This window comes from Buteo buteo, chromosome 4, assembly GCF_964188355.1.
Source record: "Buteo buteo chromosome 4, bButBut1.hap1.1, whole genome shotgun sequence".
Classification (NCBI taxonomy): domain Eukaryota; kingdom Metazoa; phylum Chordata; class Aves; order Accipitriformes; family Accipitridae; genus Buteo; species Buteo buteo.
This window is the reverse complement of record NC_134174.1, coordinates 36,061,472-36,072,727: the sequence shown is the minus strand read 5'-3', so window position 1 is coordinate 36,072,727 and position 11,256 is coordinate 36,061,472. Positions and strand designations below refer to the sequence as shown.

The window sequence follows — 11,256 nt, the reverse complement described above, 5'->3', positions numbered from 1 at the left end:
GCGGGGAGGTTCGGGGAGAATTAAACAGTGAGTCCATCCCTTCTATAACAAACATGTCTACTGTGTCTGTATTGACTAGGGATTTTACCAGACAGGAGTGATGTCTGGTCCTGAGCCCTGCCTGAAGATCTTCCTACTTAACAACACTAGCTACTTCCTTACAATTCTCCCTGCTTACTTCCACCCATGAGTCCCTCCAAATCTCAGCAAAACCACACTGTAGTCCCTACACTTATATTATGGCCAATATCTTTTCTCTCATGGCCTGTTTTCAGTGCACATTTTTTAATGCACCTCATCTGAACCACATTTCCCTCTTCCAGGCCTGCTCTGGGAACTTACAGGACTTTGCAGCACCTTTTTCTCACGCTTCTCTTTCATTGGGGGAATGGTTTACTTCTGGCTAGGTGCTCGTATTTTCATTATTTCCTATATGTGTGTTACCCAGACATTACCTGTTCTAGATTTCACACCAGAAAGACAATTTGTCTGAAAGATCCTATTTGCTATCTACCCTACTTTTGCATTGTCCTTTCCTAGCTCAACAGTGCCAATACTCTGATCATACACTGCCTGTATCAAGACTCCCACACACTATTCCCTTTTAAAAAGCTCAGCAAAATTTTTCTGCAAATAAATTTTTAGCAAACCTTTGATGAACATCATAATTATTTCTGCCATCTTCTGCAAAGAGAGTAAATACACTGTAAATATTTCTTTCCATTACATCAGTTGATAAGCAAATTTACATTTTCATAGGGATCTGCTATGCAGAATCTGTTGAAGTCTCTTTCTATTTCTCCCTCACCTGCCCCTCTTCTTAGCAAACTTTTAGTCTTGGGAAGGCTTAAGTAATACATCTCCAAATCCAGGGGGACAATGGCAAAAGGTTACTGTGAGTCACTTGCTTCAAACACGGAACAAGAGACTTTATTTTAAAATAAATAAATAAAAGGCCTAGCCTCCCTGCTATACTCTGTCTTTGCTCCCTGCAAAGAAGCTCATGCGGGTTTCTGGGACTTGCATTTCTGAGCAGACTTGAAGAAGCTGAGTACACACACACCCCACACCCCCCCCAGGGACAACCCCAGGGCCCCTTTCCTGTCATCTCAGGCCAAGAGGCCAAGAAGTACAAGCAGTACACGAATCCTGGCCATACACAGCCTTTGCTCAGCAGGAGCAGGCCTTTTCAGGACCATGGCTTTGCTACAACTGCTTTGTAGCCCTGACTGCAGAAGCAATTGTTTGCACTTGTTGTGAGCCGTTTCCCATGCACCCTTTTCCTGCCTTCTCCCTCCGCCACAATACTCTCACACCAGAAATACTCCCCCAACCCATACGCTTTTGGAGTTTCTTTCTTACACAGCCTCTGCAAGCCAAGAAATCTGCTCAGCTCTATTCAGTAGATTCCTGACAGTCTTCAAAGGATTGCTAATTCCAGTCTGCTTAAAAAATGCAGAGCATTCCCTCCCTTACGGCTTTTCTGCGTTCCCTTCTGTGAGCCAGTCAGCACCTGTTGGGCCATAAAAAACACATCAGAAAGATGGTACACCTGAAATTATCTGAAATTCCTGCAGTGCTGTGGGCAAGGAGATCGCGTGCTCCATGGAAGGGCCGCGAAGCTGCTAATGCAAAACTAGTTTTTCGGAGAAGATTGGTGCACCCCTGGCTGGCTTATATTAAGGGCTAACAAGGGTTAACAGTGTTTGTTCTCTCCATCTCACCCCCTCCTCCTCCTCTCTGTGCATTTCTGTCAAAGACCTGCTCTCCGGCCAGCCACCGCTGGGATTAGACTGCTCTAACAGTCTGGCTGACACTCTGTGCAGGAATAAAGTCTTGCTGTCTGGAGGCAGCACACACAAATGTGCTTCGCAGCCCTCCAGAAGGAACTCTAGAACTGAAGGAGCAACAATCGGGACTTTGAAGATTTCAAAATTATGCAAGTTTAAAATAACGTTTGAAAACACCCAATTTAAGAAAATACCAAAACTCTCTGGCTTTTTTCTTTTCTTGAAAGACTGCAAGCATTTTAGTTACTATGTCTGTTCAGGAGCCATATGGAAAAATCAGTTCTGTCCTGTTAAACTGGTTGCACAGTTTTGGTTTTCATCTGTCTACAGAGATCTGAAAGTCTATGTTGTTTTATTTTATGCTTTTTCGGCAAAGAAAGTGAGCGGTCTGGGGATCATTTGGCCAGGAACACAATAGGTAAGCAGAGTATTTCTTGTGTAACATATTTCCAAGAGTCTGAGAGTATACTGTTTGTGTAATTGAGTGAAATCAGCCTTTAGGATGATGTTCTCTTTGGGATAAGCTGATTATAGGTTGGTTGGTTGCTTGGTTTGTTTGTTTTCCTGGACAAGAAAAGCTGAGCTGCCGTGGTATCAGTGTGGTTTGCAAGATCCTGTCATGTAAGCAGCAGAAAGAATTATTTTTTTTTAATCCTCTCTGAAGCACAGAGCAACTCAGATTCCACTGTCAAAGGTAAAACAAAATATTTGGGGTTATGTGTTGAATCTGTAAGCTATAGTTAGACTACAAGAATAACAAAGTGGTAAAGAAGTGACTCAGAGTCATAAGGAAAGCTCTGTTATAAGAACATTAAAAGTGGAATTGATCTAATAATCTTCACTATTCTTTCAACTTGTTCAGATGGTTGTTTAATCTTGCATTCAACTAGGTGTTAAAAATATTACAAAGAGGAAGAGAACATCCTAACTTTATTAGGATGCTAAGTAGGACATTCATATGACATTCAGTGATAATTTCAATAATAATCTCACTGATAGTAAGGATGTGTGTTCTTTTGGGAATCACAGGTGAAAACAAATTTTGTACATAAAAAATCTACAGATGTATTCAATACTATGTTTAAATGTGCATGTTTGAAATGGATATATAAAGGAACTGGTCCTTTTATAAAGTCACTGTAATTGTAATGGACAGCAGGTCCGCTGAACTGTAGATATTTTGACTGCCTAAGATCTTCTGCACATTTGCAGGCACCATGAGGAAAGGGTTGATCTCAGAAATGAGTAAAAGTTAAAGGATGGAGCCTTTGTCTTTTATGTTCTCTTCTATCATTAGCGAATAATCAGATTTAAGCAGGATCTTTATTCCTTGCTGCCTGTAAGATGCAATAAGCTACTTTTTCCTCAAAAAAAGGGATCTTGCTCACAGAGCTCCCTCTGCTTTCCAAATCCCTGAGCTACAGCTGGCACCTGTATTAAAGGTCTATGCCCTTCTTTCTTCTCCCTTTTATGCCCTTTCCACTTTTGCACTTTCCTCTTTTTCTGAAACTGGATGTAACAGACACAAAAGTTGTAAGGGTAATCTACAACTTCACATAGTAGTAGTGTACTGTCAAAATTTCTTGTCCTAACTGGACCCTCCTATCTGTGCAGCTCTGTGCAATGCACACAGCACAGTCTAAATAAAGTCAGCATTTTCAGAGGTGATTTTTGGGACTGTTTGTGTACATCTGTTTCATAGATTCAAAGCTGATAATAAAGTCTCCTGGCAAAAGGAGGGGGGCATGCATGATTTTTGAAATCTCTTATCAAAGTGAATACAATAGAGCCATCACAAGTTCCAGTGACCAGCAAATGCGGAGATGGGCTGGAAGTGATGCAGGTGTAAAAGGGACGGGCAACACAAAAATCTCAGAATTATTTATCTAGCTGCCCTATGGTAATAAAGCTTTCCTCCAAATGAGATTCACAAAGAGCTAAAAGTCTTCTAAGTATCAATGCAGGGATTTTTATCCAGGATCCTCCACTTTTCATCAAAGAGTATCTTACACTAATCTGAATAACTTACTCTGATCCTCTTCTCTACACATACCTAAAATCAAAATGGGTGAAATAAAAATTAAATGATCTCTGGCAGAATGGCAGAAGCAGTGTTTGGGATATAGTGACCTCCTGTGAGTTTGAAAGTGACACTGCATTACAAATAACCCAGCCTTGAAATTTAGCAAACGAACCCTATAAACTAGGAAAAATATTTTAAATTTAATTCTCCACTCATTTTTGTCAGCAGTGAAAGTTGGGGTTTTTTTATAACTGTCTTGTGATTCTGCATCTGGGCTACATTGACTGTATTTTTCTATAATAAAAGACATCATGGCAGCTTTTGCCATTAAATCTTGCAGAGAGATCTTCTGAGAAATATTTTTCTGTGAACTTCAAGCAATTTAGCAAAGTGGAGACTGGCACTGTTTGAGCCCGGCTTGCCATGATTATGATAAATACCAGCAAAGGCACAGAGAAGGTCACTGACTATTTTCTCCCCTACTTCTGTCATCTCATTTTGCAGTACTGAAGATGTCCTGGTTCTGGTTTTACCTGCCTCTTCATCTTCTCATGGCAGCTTGCTTGTGTCATTCCATAAAAGCACCCACCACCAGTTCCCAACAGAGCTTCAAGACTGATCTCTTCAATTTCTACCACTCCCTGATACTTGCTGATGGTAAGGAAACTACAGTTCACCTGCTGAAGGATATACCTAAGAGGTAAGAGCAAATCAGTCACTCCTGTTCTCAGATACTTCCCTATGTCATTGTTATCTGTATGCTACCAGTACAAGCCAAGAATTGCTATGCACCTGCAGAGCTCTATGAGGGTCCACCGAATTTCCAAAGAAATAACCCATTGCTGTCAAGCTCAAGTGTCATTCCACTGCCCAGAGACTGGAATGACCCTCTGAGATGAAGTTTAGGTTCATGTACACATTTCAGACAGCTTTCTGGGGTGTTCAAAGGAGCAGCAAAGCCAATACAGAACGGGTGGGCTCCAACAGCAAACAGTTATGTCACAAACAGCCTGGCTTCAGAGACACAGCAGCTGTCCCACATTCACTGTAAGATACAAGAATTTTACCTAGCAAATTAACTATCCCCAAAATCCATGGAATATCTGCACAGACTTCTTATCTTATCAGAAAAACTTCTGCCAGTGTTCTGCATGCTGGAAGTGTTTTTGTTGAATGGCACTAAAGCTTGCTAAGATCAAAAGTGCTTTGCATGTGGAAATTGCACAGATTCTTCATTTACCCAAAATATCTGCAAAGTTTTCTGCCATATCTAGATATGTATGGGATCTAGATATTTCAGCTGGCACCGCATCTTGGGTAGCAAAGATTGATCTGCTTGTTTGCAAAGAGACACACTTCAAGTGGTTTTATCAGACTCCGCTTTGGACAGTGACCAACACATACCGATTTTGACATACACACAAGCAGAGTGGTCATGGAGCGGAGAATGAGCCAGATGGTTCAGTCTTGATATGCATTGTACAGAAACTGGAACACAGCACATGTTGTATAACGTGACGATGCTCACAAGAGCAAAATAGGAGCTCTCCTTCTTAAAGGCAAATGGGTATTGAAATCTCAAGAGAGAAGTGAGTTTTGCTATACTTTTGTGACATAACATTAAGACTGCAATTAGGAAGCAAAATACCCTTCAGTTTAGCGTGATCAGGTGGGGACCTTATGAACCCCAGAGTCATCCAAACAGGAAAACAAGAGATGACAAGTTTTGGCTTAAAGTAAAAGACTCAAGAATGTGGAACTGTTTCCAGTGAAGCTTGACTCCAGCCCAGTAGCCATATCCTGAAAGTAAGCCAGACCTCTAGGCTGATGTGATCTATCCATAATGACTAGGCTTGTCTCACTAATAAACAAAAAAAATCCTTGAATTGTCTTCATTTAACTGCAGAGTGAGTGACTCAAGTCCACACATTTCTGTGGCTGTATACAGTCCGTATACACCAAAACAACAGAAATAAACAGAAGTCCAAAGGAGCGATACAGGAGGCTGGGCTTTTTTAAGCAGGAATCAAAACCTGACCAAGTAGACTGATGGCACTTTGTACTGCTCACACACTGCAGCCTCTGTCATGAAGACAAGTAAGCTAGAACTGGCCTGGATGAAACTGCCATTGACATCTGATAATGTTCATGACTGGCTAAAACCATTCCATTACATTCACTTCATCTGATGCCCAGGAAGACCTAGATATGCAAGCACATATGAGGGAGGATAGGCTCCAAGAGCTTTCACTTAACTCCTGTCAGGAAATCCTGGGAAAAGGCACACCAAATTCCCCAGAGTTAGCCAATGGGTGGGTATCTAGAAGGCAGTCAGTTCAATCACATCCATCATCCAAAATAACTAGGTAAGTGCCGAGATATAATATTCACCTGAAGCGTGTTAAAATTCAGTGGGAGAGATATTGCCTATGGTAAGCAGGTAAAACTTCCAGCAAATATCTGTAGATTTAAAAAAAAAAAAAAAAAAAAAAAAAAAAGAAACACAGCACATATTCTTCCCACAGCTGAAGATTTCAGACATTCACCATCCCCTTGTGTTGATGTGCCTCAAAGGGCAACAGTCATTTCTACCTACAGTGGAGTGACCCACATCAGAATAGCTGATTACAAGGGGGATCAGGCAGACTTGAATTTCCTGACACTTTCTCTCTGTTTTTAATCCGCGTTTACAGGTACTACTTTGTTATGGAGGAAGGCAGAGCCCTTACACCTTTCACCGTAACAGTGACCCCCTGTGATGTTCCCATTGAATGGAGCATACTCATGCACAAAGCTTCAGCAAGTTTCCTTGGAAAAGCAGCACGAGGTAAGACCTTCTGTCTGCCTAAGCAGAGACAAAGAAAGCATAAGTTACTTATAAGGAGCTGTGTTACAGGAAATTCCTCACAAGCTTAAACATCACATGGTTCCCTCTCTTGTAAACTGCCATGGGCCGAAGAGGACGTCCCTGTCTCCATGGGTGAAACATGGGACCCCCTGGGATTTTGCCATCAACTCAAGTAAATTAAGGATTACATGCAAAAAAGTCTAAACCCAAGGTTAATATTTGGGAACAACCCTGGGTCTTCAGGGCTCCACAAACACAGATCAGCTTCATAAGCTGTTTGTACTGGCCCAAACTTCCCTTTGCTGCCTCAGCACTTTTTCTGTGGCTTAGGCCACTTGAACCAGTCATTTTGCTCCCCACAGTGATGTGGAAAAGATTTAGCTGTTTATTTTTCTAGGAATACCATCTACCATGGCAGTGGGTATTATGCTGCCTTTAGCCTAAAAGGAAATTCCATTCCTTCTCATAATCTGAATTAATTTTTCAAACTAAAATCTGAAAGTTGTCATTAAGTTCTTACCTGTTAGGCAGGTACACTGGACTGAGGAGTTCAAATAATGTTCCTTTGAAGTGATAAATTTTCCCTCTTCATAGAAAACAATGACACAAAACTAAACCAAAGAAAACTCCTTTCACAGAAAGTATGAATCTCCTTGAAGTAAAGTACCCAAAGAGACAGCCATTGGAAGGAGAAAGTTGTAGGGACATCAGGCACAATACAAGTCAAGATTTTGCAAGTTGTGGTTTTAATAATTATAGCCTTTTTGAAAACACAGTTCTACAACTGCACTGCTAAAATAAAAGCTACTCAAATTTTATTTTAATAAATTACCAGTAGCAAAAAGTATTTAGTTATAATTATTGTTTTCAGGAAAAAAATACGATGTACCCTGACATACAAATAAAACCTGTGCAATGTGCTTTACTTCACATCTGTTAAAACAAAAGCTACAAGTCTGCTTTTTGCCTGCAGGTGATCACGATACACAAGAGGTCTCAAAATCTCAGAAGGCTCCAGGCATGATGTCCACCATTTTTAACTATAAGGGAAATTCTGTGGAGACTTACATGGGCATGTCTTCTCATTCTGCCCTTTACATGCTGGAGTTCTTATCCACTGAGCGAGACACACACATTACTGTATACTTAACAACTGACACAACATCCGAGCACCTCTATCCAGAACTTCCAATGGATCCACGCATAGATGTTATTGGCATTGGGCATACAACAGTGACTCTGACCTGGAAACACAGTCCCTCTGTCTTGCAACATAGAGAAAACATCCAGTACTGTCTTCTAGTTAATGAAAAGCACAACTATAAGAGCTTATGTGCTGCTGAGACAGCAATCAGATCCTCTGGAATGAAACTGCCGCCTACATTAGCTTTGTCTCTCTCTCCGTACCTTCTTGAACCGCAGCAGGTGATGATATTGTCCAACAGTGAATTGAGCATCATCAACAAAGTGAGTAGTGGGGAAGTCAGGCAGATATGCATGGGTACTAAGAACACTTACACAGTGCCCAATCTCAGTCCCAGCACTCAGTATTACTTTGACGTTTTTGTTGTCAATCTCCTCACAAATGCTAGCGCTGCTTACACCGGAACATTTGCAAGAACCTTGGAAGAACCTGAGCCTAAGGTGATGGAGCTGAAAGATGGGAAAGTGATTAAGGTTGTCCTGGATGGGAAAAACCAGAAATTCTACAGTCTGCAGTACCACGCAAGGCACAAGAAAATACAATTCACCTTTCAGTTGTGTCATGGCCAAGTACGGGTTCACATAATGAAGAATGGTAAAACAGTGGCATCGGAAAACATCTCAGGGCTGAGGTATTTCTCACTGAAGGGAAAGCTGCTGGACACATATTTGGTGCAGCTGAGATCCACAGAAGAATCTAACTCTTCTGTGAAAGTACAGGTGTCCTCTCATTTCCACAAGCCCTTATTCCCACTTCTTCCAGAGAGCTTAAAAATCAAGTCCTTCAGTAAACTGAGGACCTGCAACTCTGTCACCATTGCCTGGCTTGGAACACAAGAGGAGAGTAAGTACTGTGTGTACAAGAAAAGGATTGAAGATGATCAGGTCTGGGTGGAACTGCAGAGTGCAGACAGGTGCTCTGGACCTGAATCTCGGCACAAGTCAGAGAAAGTGCTGTGCAAGTATTTCTATGATATAAATCTCCAGCGAGCTGTCACTACAGAGACCATCAAAGGGCTGGATGCAGGGACACTTTACTTGTTTGATGTTTATCTTTTTGGGCCATCTGGCATCCCCGTCAGATATCACAGCAAAGTTGTGAAAACCAGAAAAAAATGTTGAAGGTTTTTAAAGACATGTTTTGAAGTGAGTGAATGAAGACTATTATCAAAATCTATACCAATCCATGCCATAGCCTGTGCAGTTTAAAAAATACTGACACACAGAAAATTTAAAGCCGTGAGATTCTACAGAGGAAACATCTTAGTTGTCTAGATTGTTACGCTTACTTTTGCATCTTCTCTCCTATAAAAGGGTTGGGTTCCCCCCCCTCCCCAAGCTGTCTTATTTAAAGATCAAAAACAGACCTGTGAAACAAATCCATGCACATGGAAATAAAATACCCACAATAGCACCCATGAGAAATAGATTGGTTACCTAAAATGCTTCTGAAATCCAACACAGAAGTGATGGGAAATGCCTCTCAAGAAGCATACACCATTATTTTAAAGTCCCAGAGAGTTTTCCACTTTGTGTAACTCCATCAGGTAACAAAGAACTGAGAGACCCCACAAGTCAAAGCTGCTCTTGAGAAACTGAACTTCCCCGCTGCTTAAACAGAGATGGAGACAAAAAGAAATTGAAAAAAGCAGCAGAACTGGTGTAAAGCTCCACACCTTGAGTAAAGCAGGCCGAAATATATCTTTCCCTATTACCTGCATGTTTGCTTGGCTTTCATTTCTGTAAAGAACCTGTGCTTGGTTAGAAACAGACAGAATTCAGGCCAGGAACTGGGTGTGGATCCAGCTTTTCTAGGGAGTGTACAAATACACTGCTGTGCTGCTGTCCATTGAGAAAAGCAGCAAGTAAGGAATCTTGCCATGGAAAGGAGGTTTTTATCTATAGTCTCCAATATCAAGCCCATATCTATCACTGTGTGGCTCCTGAGTGTAATATACTCACTCTTTACATCTTTAACCCAGCCTATACCAATGAATGAATTGCTTTAGGAAAAATGAATTGTAGTTTTCCTATTAAATAGCATGGAGGAAAAATATTTGTAGTAAAAATCCTGACAAACTTTTTTTGCTGTCTTGTTTCCTTGATTACCTTCCTTAGATAACAAGAGACAATAAAAAAAATTTTTTTTTGAAAAAAATTAGAAGTCTTTGTAAGAAACCCTTACTTTCAATTATCTTCAGAAAATATTTTGTATATAGGCTCTTGGCAGGTCTGGAATTTACATATAAAGAGATACAATAGATTCACTGACCCAGAGGTTGCCAGAGAAATCTTGCCTGCTGCAATTCTTTTTCCTCTACAATTACACTAAGCAACGATATAAATGATTAATTCCATTATTGTATATTTCAGAAGTTTGCTTGCAATTCAGAGTCTTCAAGGTTCTAGCTTACTCTGAATAATTATTACCTCCAAGCATGCTTGGAGGCACTTGGCAAGGACTGAATTAGTCCTCTGCGCGCACACAGAGGATTATGCATTTCCTGCTCCAAAGACTTTGTAGCATTGTGCACGCTGTTCGGTGCATGCTATACATTAGCAGGCTCATTAGCCCCAGAAGAAGGGTTCTGGCCATTGCATGGGATCAGCTGCAATATCTGGGCTTTAGCTAGGCTTCGCATTCCTGCAGGCGCTATTCTGGACTGAGCAGTGCCATGGCAGGAGCCATGTGCTCTGTGACCTCCTCCCCAGACTCTGCGGGCCTTTCGGCTAATTACAGGGGCTGGCAGTTGCACCGCCTTCTTTCCAAGGCAAGCCTTCTCTTCATTTTGCTCCTGCCAAAAATAGCCTGAGCTCAAATAGCAACGGAGGTCATCTCCACTTGGAAATCTTAATGTTTTCTTCTGCCTTCCTCCTCAATTTCAGGCATTTATATTCTGGATGAACTTCACGTAGATGCCCTAAAAATGACTGTAATAACAACCATAATAATAATAATAATAATAAAGGAAGAACAGAAAGATCTGTTTAACTGCAGATACAATATACTCTTAATCCACTGCTCTCAGCCTGACAGAGCATTAACCCTTGCTTTTGCCCTCCGTACACAAATGCCACAAAAAGTCACTTGGAAGAGGAAGATATATTGGCACTTTGCCCAACACCAGTGCCTCTACTGAAGAATATCTTTCACAACAGAACTGGCTTTAGACTTCTCAGCGAAACCTTGGTTCAGGGCTGTAGCCAAGAGGTCTGAGGAAGGGATGGAAGGAGAATCTGGGAGAGGGCAGAAAGCAAGCTGGGTAGTCAGAGGTGATACATAAGCAAAGGCTTGGTGTAGCTCTGAGTTGACTGACAGCTAATCAGACTCTGGAGAGAAGGAATTGCAGGTCTGGAGGTCAGCAGATATTTCAGGGAGACTTTGAGAAGGG

At 41.3% G+C, this 11,256-nt stretch overlaps 1 protein-coding gene across 2 annotated transcripts; it reads left to right on the top strand.

The window, feature by feature from the left end:
* Positions 1-2,058: 2,058 nt before the first annotated feature.
* Positions 2,059-9,988, top strand: LOC142030618 (protein NDNF-like). Of its 2 annotated transcripts, none has more exons than XM_075026881.1 (4): positions 2,059-2,208; positions 4,318-4,513; positions 6,507-6,640; positions 7,635-9,988. In XM_075026881.1, the coding sequence occupies exons 2-4, from the start codon at positions 4,326-4,328 to the stop codon at positions 8,984-8,986; spliced, it is 1,674 nt and encodes a 557-aa protein (XP_074882982.1). In that variant the 5' UTR covers positions 2,059-2,208; positions 4,318-4,325; the 3' UTR covers positions 8,987-9,988. The 2 variants fall into 2 exon arrangements, with proteins under 2 accessions (XP_074882982.1, XP_074882981.1); XM_075026880.1 differs by lacking the exon at positions 2,059-2,208 and adding an exon at positions 2,396-2,484.
* The last annotated feature ends 1,268 nt before the right edge of the window (positions 9,989-11,256 follow it).

What these genes read in the sequence shown, in the direction of transcription:
- LOC142030618 (XM_075026881.1), top strand. Translation starts at nt 4,326, where the DNA reads ATGTCCTGGTTCTGGTTTTACCTGCCTCTTCATCTTCTCATGGCAGCT. An exon ending in CTGAAGGATATACCTAAGAG is followed by an intron (nt 4,514 to 6,506) that starts GTAAGAGCAAAT and finishes CCGCGTTTACAG; the next exon opens with GTACTACTTTGTTATGGAGG. An exon ending in CCTTGGAAAAGCAGCACGAG is followed by an intron (nt 6,641 to 7,634) that starts GTAAGACCTTCT and finishes TTTTGCCTGCAG; the next exon opens with GTGATCACGATACACAAGAG.